This window comes from Blennius ocellaris (genome assembly GCF_963422515.1).
Source record: "Blennius ocellaris genome assembly, chromosome: 10".
NCBI lineage: Eukaryota > Metazoa > Chordata > Actinopteri > Blenniiformes > Blenniidae > Blennius > Blennius ocellaris.
The window spans coordinates 12,064,474-12,087,620 of record NC_137659.1 but is presented as its reverse complement, the minus strand read 5'-3'; the positions used below and the strand labels follow the sequence as shown (position 1 = coordinate 12,087,620).

At 41.2% G+C, this 23,147-nt stretch overlaps 1 protein-coding gene across 1 annotated transcript; it reads left to right on the top strand.

Annotated features, from left to right (window-relative positions):
- Window positions 1-2,082: 2,082 nt before the first annotated feature.
- On the top strand, window positions 2,083-7,097 carry LOC308135746 (kidney mitochondrial carrier protein 1). Its single transcript, XM_080503850.1, has 9 exons — window positions 2,083-2,284; window positions 2,413-2,560; window positions 2,804-2,898; window positions 3,171-3,256; window positions 3,976-4,071; window positions 4,159-4,283; window positions 4,539-4,662; window positions 5,256-5,336; window positions 5,832-7,097. Exons 1-9 carry the CDS (start codon window positions 2,221-2,223, stop codon window positions 5,871-5,873), a joined length of 861 nt encoding a protein of 286 aa, XP_080359976.1. The 5' UTR covers window positions 2,083-2,220; the 3' UTR covers window positions 5,874-7,097.
- The last annotated feature ends 16,050 nt before the right edge of the window (window positions 7,098-23,147 follow it).

The window sequence follows — 23,147 nt, the reverse complement described above, 5'->3', positions numbered from 1 at the left end:
TTCTACTGTGCACGCATCACACACAACAGCACACGGATACTGGATTGTGCACAGTACACACACTTCCTCTGTCTCCTTGGTCGTTAATAATGTACTGTTGGCAGTACTGAGGTTACTGACCCATAGCTAACCCATTAATCAAACAATACAACGAGCATATGATCACAATAAATAAGCTCCAGATGAATGTGTTGGAGTCATTGAGATGGACCAAATGCTCCCCAGAAGCCAAGACGAGAAGGACAAATGTGATAGAAAATTGATAAGATGAAGCTGTGATATTTCCACAACAAACACATTCCTTGTGTAGAAATTTCAATTCTGACAGCCATGAATTTATTATACGCCAATCGCCGTGTCAGTAATACAATATGAGATCGCAGCGACCTCCTCTCTATGATGTTGGCCACATCATTTAAATGTACACGTGGGTCTTAATCACCTTTGAAGACAGATAGAAACTTTCTGCTGTATTTACTAGTCAAGAGTTTGGAGGAATACTAAGCAATGGTGATGCGCTGACATCTAGCGGCAAATATCTGGAACTACAATAGAACATTGGCTAAAGCAAATATATTAAACACTTGGTACATTTTTCAGGTTCGGTGTAAGTATGTAAAACACTCATTGCAGGATAGCTTTTCACAAAACTGTTATGCACAAAACATCAACCCACAACAGCATTTATTAACGGAGCTCTGACCGTGAACACTGTGACTCAGTGATGATGAGCTATAAAACGGGAGTTTCACGTGCACGTCTGTGTTGAATATTTACAGCCCAAGACAAATGGTGTTAAGGGTCAGTGCTTCCCCTCAGCTCCGTTCACGTTCCTCTGATAAATACAACACTGAAGCAAACTATAGCAACGTGGTGGCATGCCTTTTGACCCTGTTTCACACATGGGTTCTAAACCTCTTCAAAGACACAAAGCAGCAATCATTTGAAATACTAATCTACTTTCTTAGCATTGAGATATATGGTTTTCACTATGTCATTTCTTTTTTCCCCCTTTTTGTTCAAGAACAAATTGCCATTTTTTTAATGATCCATGGGAGGAGCTCTGCATTATAGTTAACTTTAACTTTTAAAGTAAGTTGATCACATGTGATCTTCTGATCCTTATCAGTGGGCAGAAGAAAAGTTGTACTTGCCCACGGGATCAGACTTCACATTAACCAGGCATAGCACAGCGACCTTGAAAAGGTTAGGAGCTCACGCGCAGTGATATATTATCCCATCTAAAGTTGGTTGTACTGTAGGACATGCAGGGTATGTCCACCCCCTCTTTTTATGAGTTCGGTGAACTGTTTCTTTTCGGATGAAGTGATTAAAAACAAAGAAAATCTGAAACCAAACACGAAAGAAAGCACCACCATCTATAATGTCACTCAGAATACAGAAAATGAGTAAAACTTAATCAACAAAACATATTGTCATAAAATGTACAAATAAGCTGAATCAAACCATAAACCATACGAGTAAAAATTCAAATTTCAGTGTATCATGAGACAAGTACAGCAGCCTTACTGTGATAAAAAACTAAAAAAACTGAACATATTGGTTTATTGTCTCTACAGACAGACTCGACATGGTAATGGACATGTTTTAGGTAATAATTAAATTGTTTATGGAGGGAAGTATCACAGCCTCAACCAGGTGTTTGTCCTGGCGCCAGGTTTCACTTTTTGTACTTCATGTGCGACCTTATTTTGATCACACGTTATTTACTATAAATACAAGCTCCAATTACAACCCTGTAGCCCACACATAAATACCAGCCAGATTGTTGGCGTTTTGTGCCAACTGCTGTTATCCTCATATGTATTGGACTTTGCTTGACATTTAATTTTTCTTACACTTTATTTTTCTATTATTATTATTCCATTTATTAACTATCTATCTATCTAAAGATGATGCAACTTTCAGGTTCGTCGGCTTCCTTCACAGGCCAACTCAGTTGCTAGGCAACAGGCGGTGGGCGGGGCCAGTGGTGGGAGCAGTTGTAGCCGGAGGGGGGAGCTACCGGGGGGGGGAGCAGCAGGGCGGAGCTTCTTGTAAATCCGCCGGCCGCTCAAGGAAGAACGTGGGGGGCTGGCCTAGTGCAACACCGGCGGGGATTGAAAGGCGGCTTCCATTCTCTCGTCTGAGCTGCTGACTTTTTATTCCCACCTCGTAGTCCGCTTTTCGCCGGGACGCGTTCACGGTCACTCGGGAAACATGTCTACCGTGAACTGGAAGCCGTTCGTGTTCGGCGGGCTCGCCTCTGTGACGGCGGAATGCGGTGAGTGATGAGCGGGTAGGCAGCGAGGCCGAGCGGCGTGAGGAGCTCTACTACCCGCAGATAATTAGCAGTTTTATCAAAGGTGCATGATCTTTTTTTTTCTTTCTTTTTTCTCCCCCTTGCTGCAGGCACCTTTCCAATCGACCTGGCCAAGACGCGTCTTCAGGTGCAGGGCCAAGTGGGAGACGTGAAGTACCGAGAGATCCGCTACAGAGGCATGCTCCATGCCATGATGAGGATAGCAAGAGAAGAGGGGCTCAGGGCTTTGTATTCAGGGTCGGTATGCAGGCTCTGAACAGAGACATCTATTTTAGGTCAATGCATCTTAACATAATTCTCGGTGCTTGTACATTCTGCAACACCTCCAGCCTGTTTGCACATCATTTCATTAAAGGATTTTGTCCTTTTTATATGTCTGGATCAGTGTATTGGATCCAGTGTATGTCCCGTCACTTCACTAGAAAACCTAGATTTAGATTTTATGCAAACTGTTTAAAAGTGTTTGTTCAATCCCTGCAGAATTGCCCCTGCTATGCTGCGACAGGCCTCGTATGGCACCATAAAAATTGGCACATACCAGAGCTTCAAGCGACTTCTTGTTGACAGACCAGAAGGTGAGTTTCTCTTTTTCTGAACTACGCACTTTGTAGCCCAACCATCAAGCCATACACATTCCTGTCCAAGGTCACAGATTAGACACAGCAGTGTGGTTGTGCTTGTCTTATTTTGACATGTCTGCTCATGTTCTTGCACCAAGAGACCACCGACACTGTTGGATCGTCAGGAAAACCTTTTATAAAGCGTGATCTGTGCTGAAACGTCTCATGTTCATATCAAATGCTGCTTGCTCAGTTACACCGTGCCTCCCACTCTTCTCCTGTTTCAGATGAAACTCTGCTGACTAATGTTGCGTGTGGCGTTCTCTCTGGAGTCATCTCCTCCTCCATTGCCAATCCAACTGATGTGTTGAAGGTATGCTTTTGTTCGTGTAAAGTCAATGCGCATATCTTTTTATAGCTGCGAGCAGTAGAACAGGTTCTGGTAGTTTTCATGTAAATATGCTAATATCTTTCACCGCTTCACTGTTCAAGTGGAGTCGCAACTTGGACTTCCTCAACTAATACTGGCTTGTTTAATCTTAAGCTGGAGCCCTGCTACGGCTCCCGAGTGTGATCTTTTGGTAACTCGCGTGGTGGACGTCTTGGTGCTATCAAGATCCCACCCGCGGATTATTTATAGACTAAACTGCTGAAAGGCCTAACATAGTGTTCTGTAAATGATATGTTCACTTATCTGTGCTTGTAATCTTCAGTCATGTCAGTGGTCGGTGCACCGCTGTCCAGCCTGTGATAACGTTTTAAAAGAGCAACTCCTCCACATTGGGAACATTGAGTTTTCATGACTGTGTGCAAAAGAACCCAACTCTGGGAGCCAAATCCTCCCAGAGTCTGGACACGCAGCCAACCCGATTTTCTCACAGCAGCCAGAATAAATGAAAACAGGACAAGTATGGACAGGAAGTTCCAGGATTCTCATTTTCCATGAAATCAAGCTTGCTTAAAGACCCCTCCTTTTATTTTTGCTTTTGCATTCCGCCGATTACGCCATAAAAATAATGCACTGTACAGTTGGCTGCGATGAACTTGCACTACTTGTGTAACCTTCCATTGTCTCTGGTTCTGTTCTTACAGATCCGCATGCAGGCGCAGGGAAGTGTGATCCAGGGCAGTATGATGGGTAATTTCATCAATATCTACCAAGAAGAGGGAACAAGAGGACTGTGGAAAGTATGCAAACCTTCAGGAAATATGTCTTGTTAATTTATTTATTTTGAACACACACAAAACTCGATTAACCAAATGTTTCTGCTTCAGGGGGTTTCTCTGACGGCTCAGAGAGCAGCTATCGTGGTCGGAGTGGAGCTGCCAGTCTATGACATTACCAAGAAGCATCTGATCCTCTCAGGTTACATGGGCGACACAGTCTACACACATTTCCTGTGAGTTTGAGTGGCACGAGCCTTGTGGGGACATCGTTTGACGTGACAAATTTAGTCTGAGTTCATTCAAATGGTTTAAACTGTTTGTCTGTTTGAACTTGATTCAAATCAACTGCAGTATTTTTTTAATTTTTTTTTATGCCCGATCTGTAAAGTTTAAAATCCTACATTACTATTCCTGGGAGTGTTGCATTGGATTTTAGACAATCTTGCTGTGTGGGTACAACTAACTCGTCATCACCGTGTGCTTCCCAGGTCCAGCTTTGTTTGTGGCCTGGCTGGAGCTCTGGCGTCGAATCCTGTGGACGTCGTGCGGACACGCATGATGAACCAGAGAGGAGGAGCACTGTACCAGGGGACAGTGGACTGTCTGCTGCAGGTCAGCCCAAACACCCGAATAAATCAAATGTTTTTTTTTTTATTTTGTTTTTACAGTGATGTTCCTTCTTAAAAGTTGACTGATTATCACATTAGCACTCAGTGCCTTGGGCTACGATTTGAATCTTGGTTGACATTTGGCTGCATCCGTCTGAAGCTGGAACAAGTCATCACAGCATTCAGCCAACAAGTTGTGTAAACTTTAGGCACTTAGTCAGAAAAGCACATTTGCACTCATTGTTGTGAGCCAGAATTTGAGTGTGTGCGTGTCATCGTTCCTCCGATAGGAGAAAAATAAATGCCGATTAAAGTGTTAATGAAAGGTGAGGCGAGTATGATGAAAAAGATTCATTCTGGAAAAGGATAGGCCCGTGGGTATAGGCTGAAAGCATTGTTTAAGTTTTGTAAAAGTACCCCCGTGTGTGTGTGTCTCAATTTGTGCCTCACTGTTGTATGTGAATAATTCCTGTTAAATATCTCGAGCAAACCTCAGTGTCACCGATTTCCCAGTTACAAAAAAGCCCAGAGAGGATCATCATTAGAGAGTAATAAGATAAAAATGGGTTTTTAGCGTGTTTGTTTTTCTTCTTTCAGACATGGCGCTCTGAGGGCTTTATGGCTCTCTACAAGGGTTTCTTTCCCAACTGGCTTCGTTTGGGACCATGGAACATCATCGTATCCTTTCAACCATCTCATTAATGAACCGGTCTGTTTACATATAGCCACTGTGATGCAATGCCGCCTGAGTGGGGGAACTCGGCAAGTGTGTGATTGTAGGCTCTGTTACGCCTTCACTCATTTATTACATTCTTTCTTTGACGAAAGCTTAATCTAATCAGAGCTTAGTCTTTGCAGAAAAGCTTGTTTCACTTGCTTCAACTCCGAGGACCTCTTGTGCCCCCTCTCACCATGGGCAGTGGGGTAACGAGGCAGTTTCAAAGTTGCATAACAGAGTAAGCCAGTGTTGAAGATGACTGAGCAGGGTGAAGTATGATAAGCAGATGGTCATCTGACTCCACCCAGACCTTGGAGGATGTACGGAGATTGCCGGTTTGTTACAGTGGCCTCACAAGGGAGACGTTGAGCTGAAGTCCAAAATAGCCAAAAGTCCTCAAGTGTGCCTCTGGTCCATTCCTCCTTTCTGTCTGCGTTCCTTCACTCTGCCCTCAGTTCTTCCTCACGTACGAGCAGCTGAAGAATATCGACGTGTGAATGGCGGAGGGACAAGTGTGAGCGTTCGTTTCCGAAGGGACCAAAGTCGGGAATTGCTGCATAGTGATGGATCCACGATGGAACCAACAGGGGGAACATGTGTACCACGTGCGCCCGTGTTCAGGCGCTCGGAGAGAATTTGCCTGATTGTTGTTTGGGCTGTGTGTCTCCTCAAGTCTGTGGCAAGTGTCGGAGCTACCGTGACGCTTATATTTTGTCGTTTTTACACTCGCTCAAATACAAATTTTGGGTTAACCACTCATGCCAACTTCATTTTCGCCGCTGCGATTTCTGCTCTCACCTCCTTTTTACTCAAGAGAATGTTCGGTCGGGATGCCACTCAGAAGCTTATTCAAAAAGTGTCACGAGAGACAAATGCAGGTTTTCAGGGTCTTACTCTTGAAATGTGCAAACTGAGTGCCTTAATTCAGGCTGTTTTGACCTGATCTGCTGAAGGACTGGATGTTGCTGTCATCCTTCCTCTTTTCAGAAAGACGATTTGTATGCATGTGTCAATACAGTTGGACAAAAAAGTGGGTTTTTTTTTCTCCTTTTTTTTTTTTTTAATAGAAATAAGTGTTGATAAAATTCCAAAAACAGCTGTGCAGAACATCACATTTTTATTACTGAAGTGTCCTGACGAATTTGTGGAGCGACAGGCCAGGAAGGCATGCTGGTGCACAGTAATAAATGACTGTTGCATAAACGGCCTGAAACCAATGTGGGCACTGAAGCAGGTTGCACAGCCACATGGCTGTATGTGGCGAGGCTAAAGGTCCCTCATACCACCAAGAGGAGATGGTAAATATAACCTCAGGCAGCTGCTGGGGGGGGGGGAGACAGACAGACAGACAGACAGACATACACTACCCGCCCAGGGATCTTCTTTAATGTTTGAGCCTGCAGGAAAAGTTATTAGACATACCAACATTATGTAACCCTGTATATTATAGCACACACACACACCAAGCTTTAGACCATTAGTACAGATTAGGTTCATTGTTTTACTTTGCAAGGGCATGAAAAATGGCTGCACATCATATTCTGTATTTGCACACTGTTTATCTGTGAGCTCTCATTATAAGGAGCGAACTTGATGCTGGCTGCTAGTGTAAGCTGTGGCTGCTGCCAAAGTGTCCGCCTCTGTTGTTTTTGTCATATTTGCATTCTTTTTATTTTTTTTAAATGTGAAAGCTTCTCCAGTCCTGTATATTTGAAATAAAAAAAACCAGAGAAAGTTTACGTGTCAATGCTATGCTTTGTGGGCACCACAGTGTGGCGCTGTTGAGCTTTCCAGTCTCCCGTCACAGCTCGACCCAGTTGAAACTGTCAATAGCTTGTTCATGAGTTGCTTTGAATTCCCATTCTGAACTTTGAGGCGACAAAATCTAGCACAGTCACATTTCTCAGGGACCGCCCGGCGTTTTTCTTCAAACCGACATACTCGTGCAGCACACCGCAAACCAATACATTTTTCAGGGGAGGGTTGAGATGCAGTCGTTTTATTTCTGTGGGTAAATTCCCAGTGTTCCCTCATCAGAGCAGTTGAAGAAGACAATGGGAGCTCCAGGGAGGGAAGAGGGAAGTGCATGCAGTGAACTGGCAGAGCCTGTGTGGATCTGTGCCTCACTGTTTAATTTAGAGAGCATCAACATGGGATTTATTACTTGTGTGAGGATGCTGTATCTTCATCTAAGAGGCCTCCATGTGTTGCTCTGGTACGTTATTATTATGTATGTCCTGCATGGAAGAAAACTCTAAAGTATGTCATATACAGTGACAGAAGAGCTGCTTTTCACTTGTGCTCAGCACGTGTGGAATAAAGCTGACAGGTGCCTGTTTTTTGCACAATCAGTTGACATCTGTGTCAAATCAAGGGGAGAATACATCTCTGTGTCCACAAGGCAACGAGGTAAAGATGGGAATAGGAATAATGTGCGGCTTTGCGCCAGGATTTGGCATCTATAAATTGGCAATACAGTCAGCAGCCTGGCATCACGTCCCTGGCACAGTCCTCTACAAGCTGGACAAGTATGACCACAGGGGATTCCACCAGTCACAGACATGCTACATTATGGGTATTATTTGCTGCCTGGCCCAAGGGTGCCCAGGGCTGCTTCCATTGTATTCCAGGGATCAGAGTGAGCTTGTGTCAGAGGGATAAGGCTCTGCCCTGCTCCAAACACCCTACCCCTTTTCTCTCGCATCCTTTTTTTTATTTATTTTTTATTTGTTCTTTCATCCATTCCTCAGATGAAAATGCAGCAACATACAGGCGAGTAAATGAATGGATATGGGACAAACAAATGGAAATGTGGACGAGGAGACAAATTTATTGTAGTCTGTCTATCCATTTGGAAGACGTGTGCTGGGCTCTACTGTGCTGACAAAGAAAGAATTCACAGGCCCGTTTCCAACCCCCGAGTTGCAGTTGTGATATGGAACATAAAGGTTTTTCTTGATGCCCAGAAAATGACTGGATGTTCAGTTTGAGTAAAATAAATGATATCCCCTCCTGGAAATACATTGTTTACAGGCGGCAGCTTCGACACAATATCAAGATACTTTGCTCAGGAGGCTGTCTCAAACATCCCTCTCCTGGAGAACAAACTGCAGCTCTCTGTAATTTGAGCTTGTGCCTGCAGTGAATATTGTTGATAAATTGCACAGCTGTGGCTGGCTTGTTAAGAACAAGCTGACAAAGTGAGGATTTCAAACATGGGAAGCCAATAGATTGTGCCAAATAATATTGAAATAACTGCTTTCCCCACAAAAAATAAGTATAATTGTAGAATATAATTATGGACGAAAATTCTCAAAGTTGCTTCAATGAAACCTTGAAAATGATAATGACATTCCGCTGTGGCCAGACACTGGTTAGTTTAGGATATAACCTGCAAGTTAAAACAGTGATAAAACAATAATTGATTGGTTTACATTGTGTGATACATGAAGCTGTTCAAACCCTGGCATGTGGAAATTCAAATCACTTCTATGGGCTTTTATTTAAGGGCTTCTAATTTCCATGAAATATGAATTTCAGTCAATTTGGCATCACTCTGAAGATCCAACAGGTTGTCAATGAAATGAGCTTTAGACAATCACGTGTAAGAGATCTGTGGTTTGCGATCCATTTCAAATGCTTTTTTTATGTCCCTGAACAATGATACATTTACATGTTGGAAAAAGAAATACAAACCATGCAGAAATTATCATTACATGCCTCTGCTGTACATGAACATTTTTCAGAGTTAGCATCAACCCAAACTTTGCAGAAAAAGGTGCCTCCCGTTGTTGCCTGATACACTCATAAACATGCTCAAGTGCCTGAGCTGACGATTCGCGCTGCCTTAAAAACTCCTCATGCAAACAAACAACAGGCCCTCCAAATCACAGTATAGTCGACCTACATTTACACACCACTGGAAGGGGACCGGGACCCCAGGGAGACAGGATCACAAGGATGAGCCGCTGGTAATGCTGCTCCATTGTTCCATTAAGATGGGAACAGGCCAACAGAGTGAATGTTGAAGGAGATAAAAATGAGAGGAGATTTGTTCCACACGCTGCATTTCTTTGACTCTTTGGCTCGAAGAGTCAACAAAAGTTAAGTTGTGTCACTTATGATGCCTCGTTCCTTGACTTTGACATCTGCAGTCGTTTTGATGGGAGCTGTTTGACATGAGAGTTCGATAGAAAAATCGATAGACCTCCTATACACCCTGATGATCATTGGCTCAATATGCTGATGAAAACCAGAGGATGCAGGTGTGGAAAAGACCAAAGATTTACTTGAATTAAAAACCACTCCAACTATTTATATATAGTTGGAGTATAGTATATAGAGTATAGAGTATAGTATATATATATATATATATATATATATATATATTCTTCGGTGTTAGTGAGCAATCCCACTAATGCCACCAGCACACAACAGAAGCCCCCTGTGTGTGTGTGTGTGTGTGTGTGTGTGTGTGTGTGTGTGTGTGTGTGTGTGTGTGTGTGTGTGTGTGTGTGTGTGTGTGTGTGTGTGTGTGTGTGTGTGTGTGTGTGTGTGTGTGTGTGTGTGTGCCTGCTCCCACCCTGTGATGTACTGGCTACCTGTAACATGTAGCCAAAACAAAAAAACACAATAAAAAGCAGAACAATGGAACATTAGATGTTTCCCTGTTTTGGAGGGATTTGCATCTTTGGCTCAGCCAATTGTCAGGTCTTAATTCAAACAAGTGCAATCACACACTGGGCTCAGGTTCACATTAAGCTGAACGTTGAATAAGGAGGGGAAACTGTCAGCAGAACATCAGCAAACCCCATGTCAGATGTGTTGTGTCTTATGTAATTCCAGAGGATAAACACTAGGAAGAGCTCCTGAGCTTTATTCCCTCAATTGCACATGCAGACAGAGGCATAAACACACCATCTGCCTGTCCCCTACCACCAGACTCTGCCTCCCTTTCCATAACCCGCTCAGTCACAGCTCCCTCATTAATATCCCAGCTTCTGATAAGAAATAAAATATTCAAATATTCGGTGGTATCATTTTTCCTTGGACGCCTGATTTGAAATTCCTTGCCCTCAGGCACAGCATGCACCACACACACACACACACACACACACACACACACACACACACACACACACACACACACACACACACACACACACACACACACACACACACACACACACACACACACACACACACACACACACACACAGGGGGCTTCTGATGTGTGCTGGTGGCATTAGTGGGCTTGCTCACTAACACCGAAGGCTTTCTTACATACATTCAAAAGTGTGAAACTGCTGTTCTCCACTTCTGTTTACCTCGAGGATCTCACCTTTAAAAAAAAAAAAAAGAACAGTGGAGGGGATGGAGGATAAGGTGGGATGGGGTGAGAAGAAAAGGTGAAATACTCTGTTGGGGAAAGGGATAAAAATAAACTGATGGAATAAGACGTTGGATGAAGACAACAGGGATATGTGGTGCAGAACTTTATTGGAACTCAGCTGACGTGGAAGGACGAATCCACGAAGAAAGAGAATAGAAGATGACAAGAGCAATGGGATCGGTAAGAGGACGCAGCACATGTCCCGATTCTCTGCTGTGCTCCAATTATCATCCATATGAAGCCTTTTAGACAGTGGTTGTCAACTGCAGTGCCAAGGACCCAAGATACAAATGGGCTGCAAAACAAAGGGTTATTACTTCTGATATTATTTGACTAGAGAGCAGTCTGAAAAACTCAGTGATTTTCTTTTTCTTTTTAAATAGTCAGAAATTACCTGCAAAAGGAATATTTACATTCAAAATCAAAATCTAACAAAAGAAAAAAGGCAATAATTACAGCAGTGATTACTCTCTTTGTGCAGAGTACTTTGTTAATTGGTAAAACAAAATAAAAAAAAAGAGGTGACTGTGAGTCTGACACATACAGATCTACATGGTAGAGCCACTTCTGCTGGTGACCATGACCCATAACTCATTAAGCCCCGAACAACCACAAAATGATAAAGTCTGGAGAACAGAACAGAACAGAACAGAACAGAACAGAACAGAACAGAACAGAAGAGTCCAGCAGTATTAGCAGTGAGGGACTGTAATGTGGAGCTGGTTTCCTCTTTGTGATAGGTGAGCGAGGGAGCTTCTCATGGAACAGAGCCAGAGAGAGAGAGAGAGAGAGAGAGAGAGAGAGAGAGAGAGAGAGAGAGAGAGAGAGAGAGAGAGAGAGAGAGAGAGAGACCATAATTGATAACAGGTGTAGTGTTTGACTAATTGGTCTCTCTTCAATAGGTAGCATCACGCTGGGTCTGATGAGGCCACACAGAGACATGAAACATGGCTGCAGAGAGTTTGTCCGGCCAGTGAGATGAGTGGAGTGGAGCACAAAGTGGCAACAGAAGAAGAAAGTGTGCACGAACATGAAGTGTGAAAATTACCTGGCGGGCAGTGTTTGAGTTCTTGGACCCACCGGTGACACTCTCGCTCTACAGTCAGTTAATTCAGCATGAGGAATATCTTGTCATCTGGAACGCAGTCAAAAGCAAACCCGGGATCACTTTGAACACTTATTGACCATAATTCTCTTTAGAAATTTAAAAATTAAAAAGAGGAAAATATCCAAAGGGCAGGGAACCATATATTACTGTTAACTTCCTCGGCCGTGTTGTGAATAAATTACTGAATATGCACATTCTCGTACATGCAGAGTGGATTATCTGAAGGGCACTTGGAAGGATTCCTAAATTTTTTTAGTTTTTCCAGCAAATTTTGACAATGTCGCCTCCACAAAGGACTCTTCCAAGAACAAATCCTGACAACTGACAAATACTGATGGACTTTCTCTCTTTAAGTAGCCATAACCGTCTCTGTCAATTGCTTTTATCATGCCCAAAAGTTCATGTGGCCAAACAGCTGCTTTGCATATATGCCTTCACTTCAGTTCAGTTATATTGTTAACAGAGATGATATCACGTAGTTTTATGGAAGAAAACACATTTCTCGGCACTGATGTTCCTTTTCTTTGTTGTTTACATACTAGTTAACATTGGTTAGAATATAAAGAAGCAGCAATGTTACACTCAACTGCTTGTAGTGACTATTAATCAGAAGGCAATTAAAAACGATGTGAGTGGTCACAGCTGTTCTATAGATATAAGGAGCAGAGAGTAGTCAATAACTTGGCTCTGGAGTCGTGCACATTTGCTTAACCCTTGCGCATCACAGAAACTAACCCGTGTGCCGCAAGCGAGGTGAAGTGCTTGTGGATGAATACAATCTCTTATTTTTATCTTCCACCTCTAGGGTCATAGTGAATGCTCACTTTAACTCGAACTCCTTTACTTCCCGACTCAACAGTCGCATCACAAAACAGGATTTGATTTAGACGTTGAGGTACGAAAGCCTTTATTTTCCATCAGAGCCTTTCATTTCCATTTAAGTGCAACTCAAACTGCACTTTTGCTGTCACCTCGCGTTCCTAGAAAAACGCTGTCATGGATCAGCTGCTGTCTTTTTCAACGAGTATCAGAGCTTATTTGTGCGGTAAATTTCACCCTTGCAAAGCTTGATAAGAGATGACCATGAGTTCACCTCACCATGTCAAATGAGCCCAACAGGAGAGGCACTATAGGGCTCCAGTAATAACACACAGTGTGGAGACGAAAGTGGGGTGGGGGGGGATATAAACACTGTGTGACTCTTTTCCTATTCCAGCCCAAATAAGAGTCACATGCCTTGTGAGGGCATGAGGCTTTTTATCACGCACAGTAATGCTGCTGAGGGAACAATCACACTACTGTTGTTGCAAACTGTCAGAGGTGAGAGGCCCATCACGCCCTCTCTGTGCTGCTCGCTCTGCTCCACAGGTGCGGTGTGACACAACCTGTGACAGGAAGCGCACATTTCAAAGAACGAGCCCAAGTGTGATCTCAGGAAAGCATATTGTGATCACACTCCAGATAACCTACTTATTGCACACTGACTTTGTGTCTCTGTGTTATCTGTGTAAATACCAGCAGTAATGTCAAACTAAGGAAAAGAAATTGATGCAACAAATAGACAATCTGATGTGTAGGAGCGACATAACATTTTATTTTTTATTTTTATAAAAAAAAAAAAAAAAACAACACACACACACACACACAAAAAAAAACAACAACATACAAGACCTTCAATGAAAATGAATTAAAAAGTCCTAAATTCTTGACACTTCAATTCATGCAGAAACACATAAACGCAGACAGCAATCAGATTTATTGAAACTGTTTTGCCAATAAGGTCACAACACCAATTAAAGAGGCACGAGCATGTCTTTAACAAGCTCGGTCGTCTGATCTTTGCTCACACAGAGGGATCACTGTATTGGCCAAAAAGGTTGAGTTGTAAAGACACACACACACACACACACACACACACACACACACACACACACACACACACACACACACACACACACACACACACACACACACACACACACACATTCCTAGATAGTGTGTGTGATGTGTTAATGTTTAAGCTGGATACTAAGCTAAATGAAGCGTAACTTATGTTACTCGGTCCAAAGGAAATCCCTGATTTGTATACCTCAGTGTGTCTGTCAAGTTGTGCACAATATCATTACCATCTACAAGTCCCAATTACATTTCAGAGCTTGATTAACTGGTATTATGCTCGAAGACACATGGACAAGGTAACAACATATCACCTTTTTCAAGTCCAGCAAATACACATTTAGTGGGGAAATCCTTAATTTTATTTTCATTCTTATTTTTTTTTTTTTTTTTTTTGACAATACCTACCAATATTTAAAAAAAAAAAACAACATTAAATTGAATCAGACCAGATAAAAGCCTGTGAAAAACTAGTAGGACCAACTTCGTCCTCTCTGAAAACCCTTATTGAATAGAATAGAATAGACGTTTATTTATCCCACATGTGGGAAATTCACATGTTACAATAGCAGCCAAAAGATAATGTATTGCATACTTATCACTAGTATGCAATACATGAGCTTGATCTTAATCTTCACGATGAAAAAAAACTGAATGTCATTTAATGGCATTGGGATGCTAAGGCAACAAATCTCAGTTGGTTCCATTTAGAAATGGCAAATGGACTTTACTTATTAACGGCACTTTAGCGTTGCAGCCGTCTGAATGCATTTTACATGATCCATCACATTTACCCGTTCGCACAGAATCACTGACAGACCAATGCTGACAGCTGCCATGCAAGGTACTTGCTCACCATTAAGTGCGACTTGGGATTCACTGACCAAGGACACTTTCAAATATGAACAGGGTGAGACGGGGAGAGTGAACCGCCAACTTTAAATTCCAAAGCCGCCCAGCAGCTTACGTGGGTCAAACACACGGTGAATGTAAATGTGATGTATCTTAAATGTCATCCATATTTTTGTTTCACACTCCCCTTTATTCTTTATTCTCTGTTTTCTGATTACACTGTTCTTGTTTTATACCCTTGAACAAATAGGAAACATCTCAACTTTCACTGTTCTGCCTCTAATTTAATTCTGCTTTGATGAGACTGATTAAAAACAGTATCATTCAGTCGAACAGGATTTAGATAAAAGAACATTTTTATTCTTTATCTGTATATTTTTTTTTTTTTATTAAACTGAAAACAACTATGTGGTATTTTATGTTTCATTTAGTGCAAATTATCTGTTTATTTTTTTCCATATCTTCATAAAATCTGGGTTTGATGTAAGATGTCTCCATGAGCACATGCTTTTTTATTGGCTTAGACACTAAATATTCATGGAATCGCTGTCCACACAACAGCTGGGATATAGAGAAAATAAGAAAAACAACATTAAGGCAGCAGAGGTTGGGAGACTCCATTGAGTTAGGAGGGAAGAAATCTCTTCAGGGCTTGAAACAGTCTGACAAAGGTCAGCTTTAATTTTGTTTTTGCCCCTGCAACTTTGTATTCAAGACACAGACACAAACGCAGGCATCGGTCCAGTAATACTGATAAAACTCCTTCACCGCACTGCTGGCTCTGTATCTTCTTCACTGTTCATTTAGCCGACATCGCATGAACTTTGCATGACTCAAAATCCTGACTTATATTTGTTATGAGGACCTTCTTCTTAGACCCCAGACGAAAAAAAAAACTCCTCCCCATTATGCGTGTAAACAGATTGATGTCCCCACAACATCAGTATTACACGGACTGCTAACACATAGATTCACTCCCATATGGTGTTGTCTTGTCCCTGTGGAGAGGAGCTGTAATGGAAGGCATGCATCACCAATCTTGGTATTAAAACTCCATTCCAGTGTTAAAAGACCCAATGTTTGTTCATCATTTCCCGCTTGCAGTCTGATCAGATCAGAGTGACACAGACTTTGCTGAGAAAAGACACACACCAAAGTCCTATTTGTATTTTCTTAAGAGCCTGAACCATAGCACCTGTTTTGCACGTAAGTATGAACAATTATCATCGTGATTTGGCATTACATCACTGAGGAAGTGGGTAACTCGATATACAACAAGATGCAACATTGAAGGAACATCAGAATTAGGCTTCAGATAATTGCATAGAAAATGTGAATAAAAATAAGCAGAAATCAAACTCAAAAGAAATCCATGAAAGCAGACAAATATAATACACAAATGTAAAAATAATAGATTCAGATGAAAATAAAAGTTGTTACTTATTTAATTCAGTTTGAAAGCTGCAATAAACAGTGTTTTAGGCCTTGATTGGACTTAAAGGTAGTAAGGAATTCAGCCAACCTCACATATTGGAGAAGTTTGTTCAACACATGGAGAGCAGAGAAACTAAAAGCTGCTTTGCTTTGCTTAGTTTTGAGACAGACAACCTGTTCCAGATAATCTGAGGTTTGGGCTCCATAATGTACCAGTCAGCCAGAATGTTTCAGCCCAAGACTATTGACAGGGAGCCAGTACTTTCAATATGAGGAACTAGCGAAATGTGTTCTACTTGGTGTTGGTCATACTAGCCTGGGAACAGCTTTCGGCATGAATCTGATGGCTCTTTTCTACTCAGATGAGAGAAGACAGTGTTACAATTGTCCAGCTTGCTGAAAAAAGAAAGCATGAATACATTTTTCTGTATCTTCTTTAGACAGAAACCCTTTAAATCTTGAAATAACCTAAAGCTGGTAGTAAGTTCATTCAGTCATTGTCAATATGTGGCTTTTGAATTTAGGCTTAATCACATCCAGACTTGTGGTTTGTTATGCAGGCTTTGGTGTCAGGGATTTAAAGTGAACATTTGATCTTTGCTCTTTTAGGTAAAAAAAAACAAACCCAAACTATCTCAGTTATTTCCCAGTTTAGTTGTAGAAAATTTTGTCACATCTAAATATTGATTTCATTAATGCACTGATTAACCTGCAACCCATCGGTGAAAGGGTCTACACTGCCTGTTCAAACATCCAGGATTTGACAGCCTCACTTTCCCAGGCTGCAGAGCGTAATACACAAGAAGAGCACATTGTAGAGGAGAGAAACAGAACAAGAATGAAGAAACAGTCACAGCAATTAAAAGCTCTTGGTCAGTCAGGAACATATTGCGTTGCTTCAGGCATCAACGCTTGAAGGATAGACTGCCATGACATTTTATAAAGATAGTTGTGGTACAAGCATGACATCCAGCTGACTCTGGTGATCCTTTCACTCTTTATCTGGCTCTGTGATCAGGCCAAAATCTGCCCAATAAATATGAAGTCTGGAGACGGACTCTGGTTTTGTGACTATTTTGGCAAGCAAGTTTTTTTTGTTTTTTTTCCCACATGTCTTTGTGGTTTCGCATCCCAGTAGCCATGATCATGATTGCAGGAACAAAGTAAAACATAAGGTCAAGTAAATGATTGGCATTACTTTAGTTAACCAGACCAACAAATAGCAAACAGGTTATAACTGGATAATTGGAGGAGTGCCTTGGTAATCATGGTGAAATAGTAACAAAACAAAAAAATAACAGGTTGAAGTGGAAGATGACTCCAAGACAAAATATTCAAGTCTTCTTTTCTTTTTCATGAGCATAGTGCTTAGAGCAAAACATATGAGTTTTTACAGACAATCAAGTATTTTAAATGCCTGAATGAAACAGCAGCTCCGTGAACATGTAAAATGACAGATGATTAAAAAGAGTAAGACTCCGAGGTCAACTAGGTCAACAGCTACACCATGAAATTCATCGGGACTCAATGAAAAACATCCAGACGGTATAATGACAGTCATTTCCATCTAATGTGAAACATTTTTGAGGTCTTAAGTAACTTCTTTGAAAGTCTGTTCCCCATACCTCCAGATCAACAAAATGGTTTTCGCAATACACACAATTTTATCATGCACACAGGCATGTCAGATTACATCTACAAAGATAATTTACTTCACTTTTTTTAAAATGTGGAATGATCCCAGAGAAGGACATGAGATAGGGGGGAGGGCCACAGTGGACAAACACAGCTTTTTAAACATCAAAACAACTGCGTCACAGAAACTTTTATCACAAGAAAATCAATATCAGAAGGCCGTTTCTGATACTTTATGCATTCAGCATAATAAACTCTCCCAAAAGGAATGCAGAAAATGTACCAACATTTGGTTCGTATTTCTTAGCTCCAAAGGATTCCCATGTGCAGGTCTGTCTCAGGCTCACTATCTCCTCTTCACCCACCCAGGCATGAAATAAAACCGGACCGCTGACAGGACCGTAGCGCAATGTGTGTGGTGCAATGCAGAAACCTATATAATTCCTCACCTGACATATGTTTCCATTCTAGTGGCCTGGCGAAGGATGTCAGTGTCTCTCTAAAAATAAATAGGAAGACAACAGGTCAGCACAACCAAGGCAATGCAGTCAAGGCAATACTCTCGCTCAATTGTCCAGTTCACTGTTTTGGTCCAGAATAAGATATTTCAATATTTCCAGAAAGAAATGAAAGATCACTTGTTCAAATTTTCTTCCATCACCGTGATCAAAATGTTCTCAGACTGGTGACTAACCAATGTAAATAATTCTCAAATAAATAATAGAATAATACAACACAAGAGCATTTTTTTTAAACAGACTATTAAGTTGAAAGGGTTTAATTTTGAGAACAGATATGGACTATTGGTGCATCTATTAGGCAATATGTGGAAAACATTTTTAAAAAACATTGTCTAATCCCAATTTCCAATTAAATTATGAGATTCCACATAATCCACTTCCACTTGCTAGTGAGCTTTGCTGGTCTTAATGACTTTTATGAATGAATGGAAAAAATATGCAATGGGAGTATCAGACATCTATTTTTAAATCAAATGAAGCTATTATCATATGGTTGCACTTTACTACCAAAACAGTATTGTGTTTTATAAAAGACAATGTTTGTTGCTCTGGTTGTAATTATAAAAACATGGTCCTGTCAAAGACTTTTGCTGTGGTTGATTTGGCACCAAACATTAACATTACAGAAGAATTACAATAAGAATCAAAGGAGCATGTATTCGCTTGTTGAATTACAAACTGTGTTGTTTGTCTTGCAGAACTTAAGCATGCTTTTCTCTTGATTTTCTGCATTCCTATGTGGCTTCTGTCATAATTGCTATCACCACTAGATGTCACTATATAATATATATATATATATATATACACACACATATATATATATACATATATATATATACATATACATATACATATATATATATACACACATATATATATATATATACATATATATATATATATTGCACTAACGTAGGAAATATTGTTCTTTATCAATCCCAAGTACTCCACAGTTCTGCAAACAGAAGTGAGCCTGACTGTACCAAATGAATGAAAAACTATGAAGAGAGAAAGAGAGAGAGCAAGAGCGAGAGAGAGAAAGAGAGAGAGGCTCTTTTGTGCCATTTTACATGCTCTAAGCTTCTCTACCACTTCTTATTCCATGTGAACACTATCATGTGTTAACTTTCACTGCTGAGGGACTGAATGCTGCAATAATTACTTCTTCACAGGTCAAATTACTGTGAGGGTTTTATTAAAGGACAAGTGACATTGAGGGAAACAGTAAGAGGACTGGCATTGGGAAATGTCACATTTATATTCACATTCAGAGCCAATCCTTTCTGACCTCTTCTCCACAGACTGTTTGGCTTAGAAAACATGCTGATACTGAAGCATACCTGTGCTAATGCCCTCTAACACTTTATATTATTACCTTCCACGGGGTTCCTGACCCCATTCAAGGTGAAAGAATGTCTTACAGCGATTGAAACGCTCTTTGTGCTGTGTGAGCCAGGGCCATGTGTCAAATAAACACAGCTGCTTTCTTGGGAGGAGAATGGAGCGCAGCAGAGACTGTAAAGATGAATCTTCTCTAACTCCGAGGGAGGGAGTGAAGAAGCGTGACATACTCACAAGGGAGGCAGGCAGTGCGATATCTTTATGATGAAGGAGACTAGAAGATGTCTGAGGAAATATATAAAGTGCAAGAGGTCATGTGAGGAGGAGATGAGCAAGAGGGGAGAAAAGACGGGGCGACGTCTCGGTAGAATCCTAAAAATTCCTACCGACAGTTTAAAAATGGTCACATCAACATTCAACGCCTGCAAAGTGTCACCCAAAGCACTTGCACACGGGCGCAGCACCGATCATGTGAACACCAACAGTGTGGTACGTGAGCCTTCAATGAATTGTTTTAATTCTGTGCCTCAGTTTATTGCTTCTGTCCAATCTTCACATGTGTGCATTTGCAGCAGCCTGCGTTTGTCAGCCAGCGTCATCCTTTCATGTGCAATATGTGGATATTTCCAGCTTGGCGCCCAAACATCTGCTAATGAGGAAAAAAACATTGTTCCAACAGAATTTTATTCCCGGTACATGCCACAAACTTCAGTAAAAAAAAAAAAAAAAAAAACTCCCTCTTTTTCTTCAGAGTGTGGCGCTTCAAAATCAGTGGTTTTTCCTCAGTGTTAGCTGTGTGTTCTATTACTGATGCATGAGACCTTCAAACAGCAGACACACACACATAAGAGTGCATTGTGCTGATGTCAAGAAGGACCATTTGAGAGAGAGAGAGAGAGAGAGAGAGAGAGAGAGAGAGAGAGAGAGAGAGAGAGAGAGAGAGAGAGAGAGAGAGAGAGAGAGAGAGAGAGAGAGAGAGAGAGAGAGAGAGAGAGAGAGAGAGAGAGAGAGAGAGAGAGGAAAATAGCCTAAGGGGAGACAAAACAAGCGCACGATCACATCTTGCAGATGCAACAACATGCATACACAGACAAGCACATGCGCTGCATCCTGGGTGTTGGGGTAGCCTGAGGGCTGTAGTTTAGTCATTTCATTGGTGCCCAATGTTGATGTGAGGAGTGACAGAGGGACACAGTCTCCCTCCTTTTGTCCCTCAGCAGAAAGGGGAAATCAAATCCTGGATATGGTTAGAGGGGGTGAAATACAGAGCCAAGAGAAAAGTCAGAGGCAGGGAGAGAAGAAGCAGGCCAGGCAGAGAAAGAGGGGATAGGACACTTTTTATTTGCAACCGGTGATTCTCTAATGACAACCGCAGCAGCTCCAAGCCCTCTGATTGTGGGAGAACCTTGTGATTACAACATGTGTTGCAACCTTTCAGGTGAAAATTCATAGGAAGAGGTGGGAAAGATTTCCAACTGCCTTAAGTCTATCTTTAATCACACAGTGCTCCAGAGACACAAGCTGTTATTGCTCACTGGGATCAAATCTTCTGCTTCAGTTTTCCATCAACTTTCAGGAACTTCCATCCCTGTCATCAGATTTATGACGACCAGTCACTGAAAGATGTTTGTGCATTTGTCATGAAGACGGGTTGCCACCGCCTTGACAGGAATGCTCAGCATCTCGTGAATTGTAGATATAATATAATATATGTTGTGGATTATATATTAAAAATCTTGTGATATGAGCATGTACTTGCAAAGCCATTTATGTGACTTCTTTTCTTTTTTTTAATCAACTTACTTACCAGGACCATGTTTTCTACTGAATAGAGCAATACACAGAGGTAGGATATGGGGGTGGATGAAGTATAACGCCTGTTTTAAGGGTCCGGAGAGTGAAGATTTTCCTTGTACTTCATTGTAATTGTCGATGTGAGAGACATTTTGTACTCTCGACAATTTATATTCATTGAAATGTTTCCTTTTGCCATGTACTACAATTTTATTGGAAGTTAATAAGGGGTTGACGCTCCATCTTGTTCTGCGAGCCAATGACAAAAGGGGGACACAAACATAACAACCACTGCAGCACACTGTAACAATGTGACCAGGCTTTTCAAAGCCCTTAACATGTCAACGCCATGACTACCTGAGGTGAGCTTTCAACCTAAATCAAAACAACCTGGAGGGGAAAAGTGTAAAACATTCCTCACTGGTATGGTAATGCTGAAGAAAAAAAAAAGTTTTAAAGGGGTATCACCTCTTTTATTTTACTGGTGTGAAAGCAGTAAAGCATATTGGGGGTTAATACTGAAATTAGGGCTCATCTTAAAGGATAAAAAGACACAGTTCTTGACGGGGGTTTAAAGTTGGAGCACACCACAATCAAACACGTACTAAGCTCCTGACACAGATGAAAATACCTTGAAGATATTTACTTGTGCTTTCCAAATATTCGATAAAATCCTGTAGTATATCATGACATAAATGCTTTCTTCTAAAGTTTATTTTATTTCTTTTGGCAAAATATTGAAGGACGAATACACTGAATAAAGTATATTTTCCACACCCAGAGTTTAAAACTAGTTTTTTGTTTTTGTTTACACACGTCTATGTTAATTGAGTTTTAATATTCAAATAGAGCCTGTGAAAATCTAACAAAGCACAAACGAGGGACTGAATGAACAAAGAAAGGCCTGAAACACAAGATACTACTTTTATAGATCTCGTGAAAAAGCAGCTAATTACTTGCCATTAACCCACCACTCACTTCATAAGGCTGCAGGGCAAAGTAAAGCCACTTTTATTTGATAGGGTCTTTTTCTCCCTCACACACACACACACACACACACACACACACACACACACACACACACACACACACACACACACACACACACACACACACACACACACACACACACACACACACGCAAATTCAGTCATAATTGATCTGTAAATCAGTATGTCTTGCCTCTAACAGAGCCCCCTCAGAGGGTGTGTTGTGTGCTAGGTAAGATGCCCTCGTATTGACACTGATGGAAGTGAATCCTCACTTGTTCAAAACAATTCAGCCCTTTGTCCTCACAGGATTGGAAGACAATGGTCTGCTCTTACAGAAACCAGCTTTAAGAGATGCTCTGAGAGATGAGGGTCGGGGGCTGTCCACACCTCAGGCCAAATACTCCTGTAAAAACAATAGACAATGCTTGGGGGTGGTGGGAAAGGAAAAAAAAAAAAAAGAGAGAATGAATTGCTTTTTGCTTTAAGTTGTAAATCACTTTATTGGGATGTTAAATGGCTGTCAGATAGAAAAGTTAAAAGACCTAATTATGTGATAAATGTGACATTACAAAGGAGGAAAAGGTGTGTTTCTCTCAAATAAAACAGTGGAGTTATATATGTTTTTGCACAAAGAACAAATACGCTTCTGGATTTTATAAACTGGTACTCATCTCCTGCACAAATCCAACATCTCTTGCAAAAGTAGAAAATTAGTTTCCGTGCTTTAACAAGCATGTTGTGGATATTTATTGCCCGTCAGGGGATAGTTTCCAATTGTACCCTTTGGCTGCATTAAGTCCTGTGTC

Coding starts and splice junctions, on each gene's coding strand:
- LOC308135746 (XM_080503850.1), top strand. CDS start 2,221: ATGTCTACCGTGAACTGGAAGCCGTTCGTGTTCGGCGGGCTCGCCTCT. Junction 2,285..2,412: donor CTCTGTGACGGCGGAATGCG/GTGAGTGATGAG, acceptor CCCTTGCTGCAG/GCACCTTTCCAATCGACCTG. Junction 4,072..4,158: donor GAACAAGAGGACTGTGGAAA/GTATGCAAACCT, acceptor TTTCTGCTTCAG/GGGGTTTCTCTGACGGCTCA.